General features: G+C 43.8%; 1 protein-coding gene across 4 annotated transcripts in view; it reads right to left on the bottom strand.

Annotated features, from left to right (window-relative positions):
* Window positions 1–1,651: 1,651 nt before the first annotated feature.
* ZNF652 (zinc finger protein 652) overlaps window positions 1,652–17,405 on the bottom strand; it is a 62,559-nt gene continuing 46,805 nt past the window's right edge. For all 4 annotated transcript variants that reach the window (XM_025859210.2, XM_025859208.2, XM_025859209.2 and 1 more), the window contains one exon: window positions 1,652–9,969. In XM_025859210.2, the coding sequence (XP_025714995.1) occupies window positions 9,458–9,969 (512 nt within the window). In that variant the 3' untranslated portion in view covers window positions 1,652–9,457. The remainder of the gene's footprint in view (window positions 9,970–17,405) is intronic.

Raw genomic sequence — 17,405 nt, 5'->3', positions numbered from 1 at the left:
ACTCCCTCGCTGGAATCCTTAGCCGGAACAAAAGAGGGTGGATCCCAAGTTGGGAAGGCTTGTGACAGAAAACAGTTGGTCTCGCACTTGGCTATGGTCATAGCTCTGAGGGCAAGCCTCACCCAGCACCTCACCACCTCACAACGTATCAGATCATTATTACTGTTGAGTCTCCACCACTCAGGACAGAAGCTCCATGGTCTTGTTCACCGCGTGAATTCCCAGTGGCTAGATTAGTGCCCAGCACATAACGAGGCACTCAATGAACATTCGTGGGCTAAACAGACGAGTGAGGGGGTGAACGGGGGTGGGCGTAGCAAGAGGACCCTCGGCCCACGTGCCGTATTTTATGATCCTTGCTTTTTGCTGAAGATACTCCAGTAAGCTGCTTCCATCCGGGCTTCCGGTTCTTCAGACTGCTTCAGATCTCAGTTGGGATCCTTTTCTCAAATACTGTTTTCAAGGATATGTTCAGATCTTCGCTCAGCTGTGGCCAGTAGGGCGTTACTGAAACCCATCATCCCGAGGCAGGCGGCCCCAGCAGATGAGAACTCATCACGTTAACTCTGGCCAGCAGCCCTCAAAACGTGTCATCCTTCAGAAGGAGGCCCGTTGCGTTTGTGAGCTGGGCACGACTAAAGGCCACAGATGACAGCAGATCAGGACTGTTCATCTCACAGAAAACAAGGACAATTCACTGAGCAAGGACACCTCAAAATGTTGCTGACAAGAGGGTGAGGAAGAAAGGAAGTTAAGAAAGACACACAACAGATATGGCTACTTTTTTTTTTTTCTTTTTACTTTGAACATTAGCATTAAGTTTGTTACCATACACATCCAAAGGCCCAGCATGTCGGAAATATCATGAAGTGGCACGCCTTGTACCAGAGTCTCACAAGAATAAAATAGACAATGCTACATCGAGTGGTTAAAAATACACAAAAAAGTAGTTTTAAAAGTCTATAAATTTTTTATACTTAAAATCATGATTGAGTTGAAATAAAAAAGTGCATTTCAATTGCTAAAAAAATAATATTGGTATAGTTAACACAAGGGGGGAAATCAGTACGTTGAGGGATCTGACAGGATGCTGGAAAAGAGATGACTCAGGGAAGCTAGGCTAGCTGGGAGATGCAGGGGGGAGCGTGGTTCTGCCTCGCCACAGCTCCCTGGGGCCATGAGCTCTCCTCTCCCCAGTATCTTCCCCATCTGAAGAGATCCTGTCTTACTACCTGTCACCTCCCCAACTGAAAGACTCCTCTACACTTCTTTGCAGCAAGAGAGGTACCTGCCCTACACGAGTCCAACTTGACCTTCAATTGCGTCTTCGCAGAGGTAGGAGAGGGACACTGCCCCCTTCTGGACTTGACACAAGTACCCCAGCCGCATGGCCTGAATCCTTGGGACCTAGCAGGCGGAACAGGGACCAAGCAGCTTCTGTTTTGTCAAACTCCTTTGGACAAATGTTCAACATTCAACAACAAGCTTTGTAAACCTAACGCTAAACAATTCCTGGCAAGCAAACTGGATTTTCTTTAAGAAATGAGGAAAAGTGCAAGTGATTGCAGTATTGTTGGGGAAAACAAAAATAAAAACCAACAAGTTACACCTGGCCACCTGTTACCTCAACCAATCACAGCTTCCGTTTCGCTTTTTGTCAAGTGTGGGAGTGGGTCAGACTTGGCCGGGGCTGGGGTGGGGGTGGGGGGGAAGGAGCCAGGCAGAGATCTGGTAAGAAGGCCACTCCTGCCTCAATGGGGTAAACAGTGACGATCGTTTGCCCTCAGTTATGACCAACCAGCTCACTGTGAGGAAGATGTCGCAGTGAGTACAACAAACTCGAGGTCAGAGCCCTGATGAGGGTCAGGAGCCGCAGGACAAGTCCCGGACAGAGAGGGAACACAGACTGAATTCCAACCTGGAGAAGCGGCTGCTGCTGGGGACCTCCCAAGGGTCAGGATGCAGGGTCTGACACCCTCCCCCCCACCCCCCCCCCCCGCCCCCAGGACTTGCTCCCTGGCATGCCAGACCTGCCCTGGAGCAGAGAGGAGAAGCATTTCCTCTCTCCTACTCCAGAGCCAGGCCTGCTGCTTGTCCCTCTCTGAGATGTGATCATCCTGTGCTGCTGGTGGGGTGTGTGAGAAAGAAGTAAGGAGGGCTGCCTTCCTGCTGCTCTGCACAACCGAGCCCCCAAGGAAGGATCCTAAGCTTTCCATCTTGGGCCACTGTTGTTTAAAGCGGCTAATTAAGATGCCTGACCCATGAGGACCTGTGACCCACTCATCAGTCTTTGCATCCTGAAGGTTGAGCAACTACTGGACTTAGCAATAAGGGAAAATGTCTTAAAAACAAAGATCTATAAACAAGCACGGAGCCAAGAGAGGATATTCTGTAAGAGACTTAAAAGCGGGATCTTCCAAAGTTTGAGAATAAAGAAGCTAAAGGCCTTTGTTGCTCTCTTGTGGACACAGCCAGTACTGCGGATGGAAGAGACACACAGCTCTTGGCAAGAAATGAGTAAAATGCGTACTGAAACTGATGGGAAGATTGAGGGATTCATCCGACTTTCAGAGGCTGCAGATCTATCCTTTGGGATACAACTTTAGAAGTAAACACCTAAACCACGCCACATAGTCTCTTTCTTTTTCCCTTTTGGAAAAACCTAATGAGTTGCATCATCAAACACAGAAAGGATATTTCCAGGAGTGTTAGAGATTCTAAAAGAATAAAATATTTCCCACCAACTTTCAAATGCAATTAAACGCAGCCTTGAGTCCTCTGCAGGATGTGATGCGACGTCTCTGTCTCTGCCCTTCTGACCACACAGTCCCTGTTCACCTGTGAAAGACAGGCCGGGAGGAAGCTGGGTTCGCTCAGGGGAGCTGGATATTCAGAAACAACTTGATTCTTTGGCACATCCGAGTCAGAGAGAGGCTCTCTGGCTGATCAAAACCAGCAAATGTGAGTATTACATTTCCTTCTGAAGTGAAGCAAAATTCAGCTTCTGCCCCTTCTTGCCCCATTCCCATTTCCTACGTGTCCCCAAAATTGTTTTCAAGTAATCTGTAACATCCCTGATCTCACCGGAGAAGCTCAAACAGTGTGAAAGGAACCTGGAACTAGAAAGTGGAGGAGATACTTCTCAGGGCCCTTTGATACTTACACCAAGCGTGCCCTATCCTAGAAGACATGGAACAAGAACAGTCTGTCTCAGGGATGTGGCTCCTCCAAGTGTGAGGCCGCCATGCCTCTCCCCAACCTGTTGTACTGCTTCTGACTTCAGAGAGAAGCCACACATTTCAAAGTGGTTACTTTAGGTAGCCAGTTACAAGAAAAGAGGCAAACTTCGAGGTCAGTAACGGGGACCATCAAGGCAAATTAAGGTGGAAAGGATTTAAAACATGAAACTCTTGTTACTTATTTCTGTAGTCTACTTTTTTGCATTCTGGAAACTGGTCTTTCAATTCCAAATAGCCGGAGAGGCCTTCAGATGTCTTGAATTTATTCCTTATCAAACATAACCAATTGTCCCCATTTTGCACTGTCTCACCAGTTAACATATTGTCACCAGGCAAAAAAGGTTAGGAATTTATTAACAGCTGCCTTCACAGACCCCCACTTTGTGTGGTTATTAGTCTTGAAAACCTGAGACTTAGTATTATTAACTTTAAGAAGAAGGGACATGGCATTTTAGGTCAGAAAGGAACAATTTTTGACTAAGACCAAAATACTCAACTTAGCTTTCATTCACTTAAAGAAAAGAAAATGCAACCCAATTTCCTCATTTCAAAGAGTTCTATTTGTTTTCAGTTTTGGAGGAGATCCGAACAGGAACAAGGGACCTGCACAACGACACACACACACACGTCAGTTCTGACTGTGAAAGATTAGCTGACTGCTACAATGGTTTATCAAGAAGGTGCTCCTATCACATGGAGAACACACACTGCAACCCCCTTATTACATCCTTCATATAACATGTATCAACCACACTCTAAAAATTAATGAGATGAGAACAAGTAGAAAAGAAGGTAACTGGAAGTCTCTGAGGGACAGGCGGATGAGAGAGGCAGATCAACAACCAATAAAGGACTTCTGATCAACCCAGAGAGCGATTTCAAATTCATCTGACTCTACTAGAATTATGGGTACAATCTTCCGGAATGTTTCTGGAAGAGAGAGGGCACGCAAGAGCAGGGCCAGCAACAGCAGGATTCGGGATCCCTTCATCAGAAAGGGGAGGCATTCAGGGAGACCCACCAGGAGAAGATGTTCCAAAGAGGTGCTCAGTGACCTTTAATTTTAAAGGAACATCTCATTTCTGGTGAAGAAAAAACAAGGAGTAAGGATAAAATCTTTCATCATTAGCGATGGAAGAGGTCAAGAAATAAGATCAAAGCAAAAGTGTAAAATGTAATCTGAAAGTGACATGGGTAAACAGAACAGGAATAGGTCCAGAATTCGTATCCAAGGGCCTAGTTTGTAGCGCCAAACCAATGGGGAATAAGGGTGACTTCCAATACTCAGGAGAATGAAATAATCAGAGGTAGGATTCAGACCAGGGAAAGAATGTTCCAGGATGCTGGCTTTTTGAAGGCACTCAAGAACAGAGTGAAAGACTGAGCTGCAGTGAGCTAACGGGGCGGGGGAGGGGGTCCGGGGGGGATCACGGGGAAGTGTGGACTCACGTATCTGTCACAAGGAAATAAACACAACTCCAGGAACGCTGTGACAATACATATATTATCAAGGAATACATAGAGTAACAAGGTAGTAGAAATCCACTTTATAAGTAGTTTCTTACAACAAATATAGCTTCTACTTAGGGAATAAGAAAGAGAAGTCTGTTTTCTGGATATGCCACTCTGCAAAATAGCTGTGACTTAAATCAAGAATTGGATTAAATGGTACATTATCTGGTCCTTTAAACAAATTTACTGAAGCTAAGGCTTCAAAGTTGGGACAACCAAGGAGTTTGCTTTTCCTTTGAATCTTGCAAAACCTATCCTCTAAGACAAAAAGATCTGATCATAGAGTCTATAAAAAGTCTAGAGAGTATAAAAGTATAGAACTATGAAAGTGGACATATTGATGGCAACTTGTATGGCTTCCATAGAAAGTGTGGAGAGGATCTCTGGTTTGCTTTGTCGAGGTAGCGTCCAGGGCTGGAAGGCCATCGTTATTTAGTAAAAATGCTACAGATGACAGGAGCAGGGTAGTTCAGTTGTTCTTATTGCATAAAAACGCCACTGTCTCTTGTGGCTAATGACCTTTCATTCCTGAAAAGAAATGATCTCTTGGGAAATTTCCTATCTTGGTTTAGGCAAAGAGAAATTAAAACCCAGTATTTGTTGGCTCAATGTTATTGTCTGAAGAATTCCAAGCGAGCCGGTTTTTGTCGCGGTAGAATAGTTGATAAAATTCTTGAATGTAACTTATCCCCCTTTTCATTAAAATACTTCCCGTACCGTCTAGAACAGCACCAAAATGTTGGTCACGTGGATCGGCAACGTCATACAAGTTGTCTCTTCTAGACAGTAGCTCAAACAGAACGGTTTCCCCTAATTTCTGTTTTCTTCCTTCTTCTTCCTCTTCTTTTTACAATAAAACCCTACCTACCATTCTGTTTCACTGACTGAAATCTGCAAGATGGGGAAAATAAATACCATCGGCAATGGATTTCTATTTCTGCCTGATCTTCTCAAAATTTAAAACTTCCAGTGACATAAAAATAAAACACACATATCCATTCGACAAACAGAAGAACTGAAAACAATTTCAAGAACTAGAAAATACAGTTGACAAGCGTTTCTTTAGCATATTTTGCCTTCAGTTAGTATTCTAGGGACAATCAAATTATAGGGAGCCTCTAACCACAATGAAAAGGTACTTCCAAACAAATGTAGTTTTTAAAAAAGATGGTACAACCACGGTAAGGTCATGCTCAGTCATCAATTTAGAACAATTCATGTAAATGGTAGACTGAAAGTATACATAACTGACTTGCAAAAGATTTCTTTGAACTTCCATAAAGTCTTATGTGGAGACTCCCGGCTTGCTAAAAAATAAGAATCAAATCACAAATATACACGGAAATGAAGCCACATGCCTTTAAACTTTTCATCTTATTTTCTTCATTCAAATTAAAAAGTCTAACTCAGTATGAGCCTACCTGACTCAATTTGAGAAAGCAGCAAGCAGCCTTTCGTTAAGGCTAAGGAAGAGTTCATATTTGAATGATAAATCTACGAGAAAAGCATAGAAAAAGAAAAAAAAAAAAAGCAATGTCAGCTCAAGAAAGTCCTTGGGGAATTTTCCTCGAGTATGCCTTAACCCTACCAATGATACAAGCCTTTGAGGACAGTAAAATTAAGTAATGAGAAAAAGCCTCAATTGGATATCTATATAACGCTGAAACGTGGCCTCTGTTTGTCTTTAAAAGACGAAGGACAGAGAAGGGCTGAGAACTCAAACTCCTCCATGGTTCCTTTTTTCATAAACAGATAGCAAGCAGGCATGAAGTTCTGAAGTCACATGTCGGAGGGAACACACCACAGAATGCAACTTTCATCCTAGTGAAGGACCCCAATCAAATTTCCAACCCTGAGTTTGAGTCTTAAGCACATTAAACCTGATGCACATATATGTTTAAGGCTTAATCCTGCAGTTCTTGTATTTAGAAGCATGAATGTTGCAAATATTCTTAATGCATTTCATCATTTATATGTGATATGACACTGATAAGGAGTCATTACGTTCTGAGCAGTGTTCCTGAAGACCACAAATCCCAAGTCAGGGAAGGCAATACTTATCTAGGGAAAAAAAAAAATTAGAGGTTTCCAGATTGTTCCACAATACATTTCACTGTGAAATGTATTATGTGACAATGCTGATCTAAAAAAAAAAAAAAATCCTTTTTTTGCTTCTGTTAAGGGTGGTGGTGATTATTTGCTTAATACTGGTTTTCCTATGTAGTAGGCATTTTCTTATGGCTATATTCACTTGGATGAAAAAAATCAAATATGACTACCTGAATTTTCCAGTGTATAATTATAGTACACTTCATAAAATGGTTGATTTAATGGTCTCAAGTCTGGAATTCAGAATTGCTGCCCAATATGGTAAATTTATGTAGAATAAAATAAGGTACTATAACCAATTAATTAAGTTGCAATTTACATCTTTAAAAAAACCATCTTAATATTATAGGCTTGGCCATTAAGTAATGATACGTCTACATGAAGGTGTAGATCCATCCACAAACTTTTCATGGAATGGGAAGGAGATTGTGGAGTACGAGGAGGCAGCCACTAAAGAAATAATGGTCACAAACAAGAAACTAACTTTCCTCATCGGTTTGGGTACCCGGGTGTCCAAAAACCGTATACAAAGATTTAAAATAACATTCTTTAGAAATTACATCCACAAACAGGAAGAAAAGTAGGTCTTGGGCTACTTTTCTGCCTCATTCCAAAATTTTCCTATGCTCATCATAGAAGAGGAAAAAGGCAATAATCAAAAGGAAAAAGTGTGGAAATTTTAAACCAAAAAGCTAGTAGAGAACGTGGTATTTACAAAACAGGGACTTGACCTCACTTGAGAGTTCCATTTTTTCCTACCACAGAGCTAATCAGCCAGAAAAGTGCTTGAAGCATATCTGCACATTTAATATTAAAAATTAAAAATAAATAAAAGCCAGGGTTCTGATTCAGGCAACGATCTAAGAGCCTGAAGAAAGAAAAATGAAGAAATGTACAGATTAAAACACAGAGGGAGAGAGAGAAAGAAAGCAGACCTAGCTTTGGAACTCAGTTCTCTGAGACGGAGGAAAAAAACAACAACACAATTTTTAGCTATACTGAGTCTGGAGAAATCCGATCAGTTAAATACGAGCAATAGGTTAGCCCTTCTCTTCAGCCTTTCCTATATAAGCTCCTGATTGATCGTGCTCTCTCGAAGCTTCACAAACCTGGAAAAGTGACCTGTCTTAAAGGTGTTAGAGACGCTGCTCTCACCACCTGTCAACACTGCGTCACATAATTACCTGCAGCGAACGGGGCAGCAAAATGTAGGAGTTTTCTTTCCCTCGCTACAATTTAGACTGTGATAGAATAGCTCAAAGTTGTGGATATACCCGTGGATGAAGAGACATTTGAAAACTCACAGTCAATTTGTTCTCATGCCAACTTCTCAGCTACTGTCAGCAACATCATGTTTGTGATTTTAGTGTACTATTTTATCTTGTCACAACGATTCTAGAAAAACACAGCAACCTCAAAACGAGCAGTGTATCATAAGACTTCCATTTGTCGTCGCCACAGGTGGAACACGGGCAAGCTCTGGGGACAGCGAGAGACAGACATGACTGAGGACACCCCCCCCCCCGCTTCCTCCTCCTGACGGTGAACAGCTTGACTCAGAGTTTTAAAACCCGCAAGCTTTAGGTGACTTCCCTGGGAAAGATCCAGCTCCTTGCCAATCGTTCCATTTAATGCGATGACCCCACAAGTGAAACGCGGAGGACAGGAGCATGTCAACAAGCCTAACGCACGGACACTTGAGGGTGATGCAGAGATCTGCACAGCCAGCAAGGACTTACGTCAAGCTCTGCAAGCAAAACCTCACCGTGCAGTAACCTGGTGTCTGCAGACCCTCTCAGATACAGCTAGTCTCTGAAGCACCTTTGAGTTGTACGGATGTAAGAATAACTTTGAACTATAGAAGTTATATGCATCTTTAAGAATCACATTTTGATGATTATAAAAATTTTTTTTTCTATTTTACAACATAGGCCCAGCTACACTGAAAAAATTACACCGCTTATTGAAATACATTTCATTTTAGAAACAGACCACTAAAGAAGTCCATACAAAAACTCTAAAATAATTTCTGTAGTAAAATAAAGAGTGCGTTAGGAGAGCTACACAAAGAAGAAACTTCCCGTCTTTCTCTATAATGCTGGGTATACTGGGAAACACGGCCGGCCCCATTCTGAAGCCAGCACCAAAAGCTGAAAAGAATTTGTTACGATACACAGTGATACAATTAATGCTCTGGATTAATCTCACAGCCTTCCCGATTAGTACAAAGGAAACCAGGCCTGTCCCCTCTTTGAGGAGAAGTCCGGGATATAAAAGCAAGCATACCTCATCAGCTGATATGAAATTATAAAATTCCACAAGTCTGAGTATTTGAAATTTATAAAAGTCACCAGAAAATGCAAGCAAATTGGGCTTTAGTTCGGTGGTTCCCCTGGTTTAGATGACAGTTCCCTCCGTGAGCTCAAGGTGGTCTTCGCGTTCATTCCCTTGGATGTGTTGATTCACCAAGACAATGACAAAGCTCTTGGTGGAGGCTGAGGAGCGTCTGACAGCGACAGAAATGCTCACCAACTCCCTCTCTGCAAACTCACACACGGGCACACAACTCGTGGAGAACACACTTAAGGAGATGGATGTTAATGATGCTGTGCTGAACTGTTCTTCTCGGCCAGGTGCCGCAGGAAGTTGTCCTCACCCGGGCCTCTATGATTTAAAGGCTCGCTCTTAAAGAGAGCTGGAGGTGGGGGGAGGTGAGGGACCGGAGGGATCGGGAGGTGGTGGGGGTGGTGAGGGTGTGGGTGGATGTGGAGGTGTGAGAAGGGGTGGGGGATGGGCCGGGGGGGGAGAGTGCTCACAGGATTCATACTGATCGGGGGGGTGGGGGTCGTGGGTGTGTTCACCACAGAAGGAACTGGGGTGGCTGGGGAAGTTGTGAGTGGGATCTGGACAGCAGGCGGCACATTCACGGGGCTGGTCACCCGAAAGCACTTCTCCTTGTGGGCCTTAAGCATGTTGGAGAAGCGGAATCGCTGGCCACACACGTCACACGGATAGGGCTTCTCGCCTGTGTGAGTTCTGCGGTGCCTCTTCATGTTGGGGCGGCTGGTGAAGCTTTTGCCACAGATTTCACAGATAAAGGGTTTCTCTCCTGAGATGAACACAGACACAAAAAAATGATTAACATACTAGGCGGTAATTACATGCTCACGCATATTTAACCAGGAGATTAGCACTCCTCTCCCTTACAGCATGTCATATTCAAAGAGTCTCCCAAAGTTGGGAATTAACAAGTAAGAGCAGATAGGAGTAAAACTTACATACAACCTGCCATCTGGGCATGGTTAAAAAAAAAAAAAAAGGCATCTACAGTAGTGATCCTTCACATCCTACGTGAAGAACCGTTCCAGTCAGTTCCCTGTGCTCAAGGCGGCTAAGACCGCGGCCCCTATCTCTGCCTCTTAAATTTAGGCAAAGTTCGTCCGTTAGCCATTTCTGAATTCCAAACAAAAGAAAGACTGCTAGAAATGTCCCGTGGAGCAAAGAAGTCTCTTGGTGTCTACCTGCACGTAATTAGCGTGCGGCATACTTCTTGGTGTTGGACTTGGAAAATGCCGGATGGCTCACCCGCCACCAGGACTCCCACGCTGCAGAGACTCCCAGTGGGAGAGCTGTGGGCATTTCTGCAGACAATTTCTTCATTCTGTGGGAGCAGCTGGCACATCTGAAGAGCACATGGCGCTCCTAGTGCCAGCCTACTAACTGCCCCCAAGAGATTCTGACAACCCAAACTGTCCCCACACCACTCCCAAACATCCATGGGTGTGGGGAGGGTTGGGAGGCGGCTCCTGGCCCTGGCTGAGAAGCATGGGGCCGATGAGTCAAAAAGGAAACAAAATTCCATAATTCTAAAGGCACCGAGGGAGGAAATAAAGGCTTCATTTTTAGGGTTCCTAACTTTTCTTTGGACCACGACATGGTTCCACGCTGTCTGCTGCTTTTCCACCTGGGCCACAGCAGGAAACAAGATGGCTTTTGAACATGTACGTCCGTTCGCCACTTCATACGGAATGCTCGGGTGAGCACCTGCGTACACGTTTCCGGGGCCATATGCTTGCACTGACTGATTCCTTCGTCAGTTCTCAGGGTATGCACCTTGTACCTTTACCGTAACTCCTGCTGCAAGAGGCTGTTCTCGCCTCAGGTAAAGGCTCCCTGACCGGCGTCCTTGCTCTACTCTGCATAAATAATAGCTATGGTGTATGGAGGCTTCCTGTGTGCCTGGTCCCGTTCTAACCACTTTCCATCTATGAATTCTAGTGATCCTCACAGCGGCAGCCCGTATGAGGCAGCTGTTATCATCTCTACATTACTGATGGGGAAATTAAGGAACTTGCCCAGAGTTCTACAGCTAGAGAGCTAGGATTTCAAACTGCAGTCTGGTTCCCTCCAGAGCGTGCTTTGACACATAAAACACGGCACTTCACACCTTGATGCTTCGTGCATCCCTGCACAACGAGGGAAAATAACATCCCTCCTGTTCTCCGCTCCGGACCCCTTTGTACACAAGCAGAGAACACCTCTTCACCCATATCATAGTCCTTATTTCTTCTCTCTGTCTTTGGGAAATTGACAGCCCCTGCTGCCCTCCTTCTCTGAAAGCCAGAATTTCCTTGCTTCCTCAAGAGACTAGACTGTGCAGTCAGGAGGGATCAGTTTTCTATTCAGCTTTTTATTTTATTTTTTTTAAAGATTTTATTTATTTATTTGACAGAGAGAGAGACAGCGAGAGAGGGAACACAAGCAGGGGGAGGGGGAGAGGGAGAAGCAGGCTTCCCAGGGAGCAGGGAGCCCGATGTGGGGCTCGATCCCAGGACCCTGGGACCATGACCTGAGCCGAAGGCAGATGCTTAACGACTGAGCCACCCAGGGCCCCTGTATTCAACTTTTTAGATAACTTCAGAGCCTACCTTGTTTTCCATCTTTTTAATTCGTTTCCTCCAATTACCTTAAAAACCTCAAATCTCTTAAACAGAATTGATTAAATCAAGACGGCATACCCATCTTAATGATGGACAGCGTCATTAAAAACAGTATAACGAAAGTATAGAAATCGAATTACTAACATGAAAATCCATAATCTATGAAGCTTCTAGTCTATTAAGTAAAATGAGCAAGTTATGAAAATGCACACATGGTATTATCCACTTTTAGTTAAAAACAGGTATGGAAAGAACTACAACAAATGTCAGTGATTCTCTCTAGGTAATGGGATGATGAGTGATGTTTTTATTTTTTATGCCTACGTGTACTTTCTGTTTCTCTCAAATAAACACGATTTACTTGTATAATACAGTATTTTAAAAGCACACCTGTTTGACAACCTCTCAAACCCCCCTGGGCTCTCCAGAGTTAGTACTCTTTACTCCCAACAGCTATATGGAAACAGAGCCAAAGGACTCACTCTCTGAATTATTAGTCTAATTGGAGCAAACACTTTCACTTGATTCACTAATCACTTCTTAGGCACACTAGACCTTGCATCCACAAACAGGATTCATTGTAAGCTTACTGAAATATATGGACATTAACTTTCTGTTGTGTGTTCCAACCTGGATCAAATCTGGGATCTCTCTATCCATCGTCCGTTTGTAGTCTTGTAGGCTATAATGATTTGCCACAGAAAGGCCAAAAACTATTAGAAGCCACCTATCACAAATCCATGGGTTCAAATTAAAAATGGGTCCTTTTTGGGGCACCTGGGTGGCTCAGTCGTGAAGCGTCTGCCTTCGGCTCAGGTCACGATCCCAGGCTCCTGGGATCAGGCCCTGAGTCGGGCTCCCTGCTCCGCGGGAAGCCTGCTTCTCCCTCTCCCACTCCCCCTGCTTGTGTTCCCTCTCTCTCGCTGTCTCTCTCTGTCAAATAAATATTTATCCTTTCTATTGCTTAGTAATCTTTTATTCATTTCTTAAAGTCCTGCCAAATTTTCCACATTTGTTGTTCCAGAAGTAAGCCTACAATCCCACTTACCTCTAAGTCTCACTACTCATCAGGCCCCATCTCCTAATTCTGCTAATAATGAGTGATGTTAAGGTCTCCACGAGACCTCAAGGTAAGATTGTAATGAGGCTGAAGTAAGGAAAAATAAAAACATAACATTTGCAATCCCAAACTCCTGCACGACATCCCACTTTAAGGAAGAGCTGGTAACTGGGTGGCTGGAAGATACATTAAAGCTAAGTCCATAGAGGTAACTAGAAAAGTATCTATATCAACATCAACACACCTAAGGACAACACACCTAGCTGCTACATATAAAGCTAAGCTGACTGTAAGAAGCAGTACTGTAATGAGTCTGAACAAAGAACATTACACATGAAGGCAGAGTGTTTACAGGAAGACAGAAAAGAACAAGACTTTGGCTGACTACTTAGCTGTTTTTTGCACTGTTCTAAGGGACAAGCGATCTGGCTTCCAGTCCACTTAGTATGAATATCCTTGGGTAGCGATCAGAAATCTACATATCCATATATGCAGCTGTAATCTCTCTAAAGTCTTTAGCTTTAAACCCATTTTGCAAACTGCCTACTGGGTATTTCCACACGAATGTCCTGTAGAGGTCTCACAACTAACAAGTGCAACGTTAAATTCATTATCCTACTTAGCAAACCTGCTCCTCCCTCTACTATTTTCTGTCTTGACAAATGGCATTCAAGGCCCAAATCTGGGACTATCCTTTGGTTCTTCCCCCCTGCGCCACCTTTGTCCAATCAGTGCCCATGTCCATCTGACCCTACCTTGTGTATCACTTTCCTTTCACCCACTGCCATCACCGCAGTCCACACCATCACCCCCACTCCCCTAGGTTACTGTGACATCCACCTGCCTGGTGGTGCCTTCTCTTTTCTTGCCCCCCACCTCCCCGCCCACTCTCTACCCCGGAGGCAGGGTGAACTTTCAGACTCGTGTCACAATCTGCTCAAGACCATTCAAGAAATTCCCACGGTCCTTAGAATAAAGTCCAAACTTTTCTCATGGCTTATGGGGTTTTTTGGTGACCTGGCACCTGCGTATTGCTCTCTGGTATCACGTCTCATCAGAATTCCTGCCCAGCCGCCCCCATCCACCAAACCCCAGCCAACTTCATTTAGTTCCATGTACTTGCTCTTCAGCGAACCTTTCGTGCCTACCCAGCCTGACTGTGAGCCCTGTGAACCTAGGGTTGTTTCAGTCCGGTTCACTACAATAGCCCAATTTAGTAGGTTCTTAGTTAATGTTTAAAAATCAATATTTGTTAATTCTGAGACACGCATTCCCTGGCATACTGACATCTCTGAGACGGACATATACCTTACACTTGATGGCATGCCATTTTTATTTGCAGCCTTTTCTCAGTAGTGTACAAATTAAGTTTGTCTTACAAGGGATGGCTTCTTGGATTTGAGGATGTATGGTACTCACCATTAAGATCACTCAAGTATCTTCCCCTCCTGTGACGCCCAGTCCCTACCAAGCTTCTGATGATAATTTAGCTTCTAATATATATTTTTACTTAGGCAAAGAACATGCTGACCAAAGAAATAAGAGTTCTGAACCATCTGCCACTCAGCTTTTTCACTGTAAATTAATAAATCAGCAATATGTCATTAAGACGATTTACCACAATCCCTCTGATCCTGATCTGCTCGAGTACACTGCCTCATTCTCGACGCTGAGAACCAGACTCTGGAATGGTGCTTTCTGCCCTCATGATGTCCTGTATATCCCTCCATTTTATGACTTGCTACATTAAATTGTATCAGAATCATTAAAATATGTGGTTCTGGAGTCAGGCTGCCTTGGACAAGTTATTTGATCTCTGAGCCTGAGTTTCCTCATCTGATAAATGAAGATCATAATAACAGGCGATTGTGAGAAGTTGAAAATACAAGGAAAGCACTTAGAACAGTATCTGGCACATAGTAGACACTCAGTACATTGTAGTACTTCTATGATTATGATGATTATTATTACCACCACCATCCCTGTCCCTGAAGTGTAAGCTCCTTGAGGACAAAAACCAGGTCTGAATTCATCCTTGTGTTGCCAGGCACTTAGCGCTGTACCTGGTACAAGGAGAATCAGCAATCATTCTATGCTGAACTCACCCCACATCCACACCGTCCTAAGAAACCCTGCCTCAGGGCTGGGCAGCCTCCCTGGACAGGGTCTGCCTCACTTCTCTTTAACTGCAAAGAAACAGCCCCTATCAACGGCAGTTCCTGCAATGGCCGTAATCCCCAACAAAACATACCCTAAATGTGGTTACTTCCAGCCTCAAAAGAGCTCTCTCTTTTCTTCAATGCTAACCCTGCTCCTTGTACTCTCCCAGGTGCTCCTGTCATCCTTATTTAACACCAAGGAACCAGAGACCCGCGGAGGCTGTAGAGAATGCAGAGCCAGGCGTGTCCAACCCCACCAGCTGGCCACTTTCCCAATTTTGAGTATTACGAGCAATATTTTTTTTTTAAAGATTTTATTTATTTGAGAGAGAGAGAATGAGAGATAGAGAGCACATGAGAGGGGGGAGGGTCAGAGGGAGAAGCAGACTCCCCGCCGAGCAGGGAGCCCGATGTGGGACTCGATCCCGGGACTCCAGGATCATGACCTGAGCCGAAGGCAGTCGCTTAACCAACTGAGCCACCCAAGCGCCCTATTACGAGCAATATTAAAAGGCAGATGACAAACCAGGGGAAAGTACTTTTTTTTTTTTTTTAAGATTTTATTTATTTGACAGAGAGAGAGACAGCAAGAGAGGGAACACAGCAGGGGGAGTGGGAGAGGGAGAAGCAGGCTTCCCGCTGAGCAGGGAGCCCGATGCGGGGCTCGATCCCAGGACCCTGGGATCATGATCTGAGCCGAAGGCAGACGCTTAACGACTAAGCCACCCAGGCACCCCGGGAAGTACTTTAATATTGGCGTGAAACGAGGTCCAGGATATGTAAATATATATAAAGATGTATTAGAAACAATAAAAAAAAAGTCAAACACTGCAATGGCAAGATGAATACAAAAAAGACACAAGCAGTTCAGGAAGGAAAATATACTGACACTCAATAAGCACATGAAAAAATGTCCAATCTCACTTAGCAATGAATTAAATGCAAATTAATACAATAAGAAACCATTTTCCACCTGTCAAATCAGCAAGGGTTTTATTTAGCATTGGAAAGGGTTGGGGAGATGGGTATTTTCATGCACAGCTAGTTAAGAGTGGCTATTTTACGGGGCGCCTGGGTGGCTCAGTTGGTTAAGCAACTGCCTTCGGCTCAGGTCATGATCCTGGAGTCCCGGGATCGAGTCCCGCATCGGGCTCCCTGCTAGGCAGGGAGTCTGCTTCTCCCTCTGACCCTCTTCCCTCTCGTGCTCTCCATCTCTCATTCTCTCTCTCTCAAATAAATAAATAAAATATTTAAAAAAAAAAAAAGAGTGGCTATTTTGCAATACATACCACCAAGTCTTAAAAATGTGCACATCTTGGGGTGCCTGGGTGGCTCAGATGGTTAAGCGTCTGCCTTCAGCTCAGGTCCCGCATCGGGCTCCCTGCTCAGAGGGGATCCTGCTTCTCCCTCTGCCTCCCTCTCTCTCTCTCTCTCTCTCTCTCTGTCTCTCATGAATAAATAAATAAAATCTTAAAAAAAAATGTGCACATCTCTTTGCCCTAATAATCCCATTTCCAGGAATTTATCCTAAGTGAATAATCATGGATGTGTTAACTACAAAGCTGTTTATCACAGTATTGTTTATAACAGTAGAAAAATTGGAAACAGAAATCATCTAAGTCCAGTAGGGAAATGGCTATATAAAATGGAGACAACATCCTTTACTTTATAGGACTATTGTAAAAGTTACACTGATTATATGAGGTAATGCAGGTAAAGCACTTAAGATTTAGTGCCCGGCATATATGTGCATAATAAATGATGGGTATTATTACAGCAAATTTACCAGAAGAAATATTATACAACCATTAAAATGATATTGCTGTTACCACTATGGAAAACAGTATGGAGGTTCCTCAAAAAGTTGAAAATAGAGCTACCATACGATCCAGCAATTGCACTGCTGGGTATTTACCCCAAAGATACAAATGTAGGGATCCAAAGGGGTACATGCACCCCGATGTTTATAGCAGCAATGTCCACAATAGCCAAACTGTGGAAAGAGCCAAGATGTCCATCGACAGATGAATGGATAAAGAAGACGTGGAATATATATACAATGGAATATTATGCAGCCATCAAAAGGAATGAGATCTTGCCATTTGCAACGACGTGGATGGAACTGGAGGGTGTTATGCTGAGTGAAATAAGTCAATCAGAGAAAGACATGTATCATATGACCTCACTGATATGAGGAATTCTTAATCTCAGGAAACAAACGGAGGGTTGCTGGAGTGGCGGGGGGTGGGAGGGATGGGGTGGCTGGGTGATAGACATTGGGGAGGGTATGTGCTATTGTGAGCGCCGTGAAGTGTGCAAGACTGTTGAATCACAGATCTGTACCTCTGAAATAAATAATGCAATATATGTTAAGAAAAAAAAAAAA

This window comes from Callorhinus ursinus, unplaced genomic scaffold, assembly GCF_003265705.2.
Source record: "Callorhinus ursinus isolate GAN/ISIS: 27379988/994484 unplaced genomic scaffold, GSC_fseal_2.0 scaffold52, whole genome shotgun sequence".
In the NCBI taxonomy this organism is placed as follows: Eukaryota; Metazoa; Chordata; class Mammalia; order Carnivora; family Otariidae; genus Callorhinus; species Callorhinus ursinus.
The sequence above is the reverse complement of the archived record's forward strand: the minus strand, read 5'-3'. Positions and strand labels throughout refer to the sequence as shown.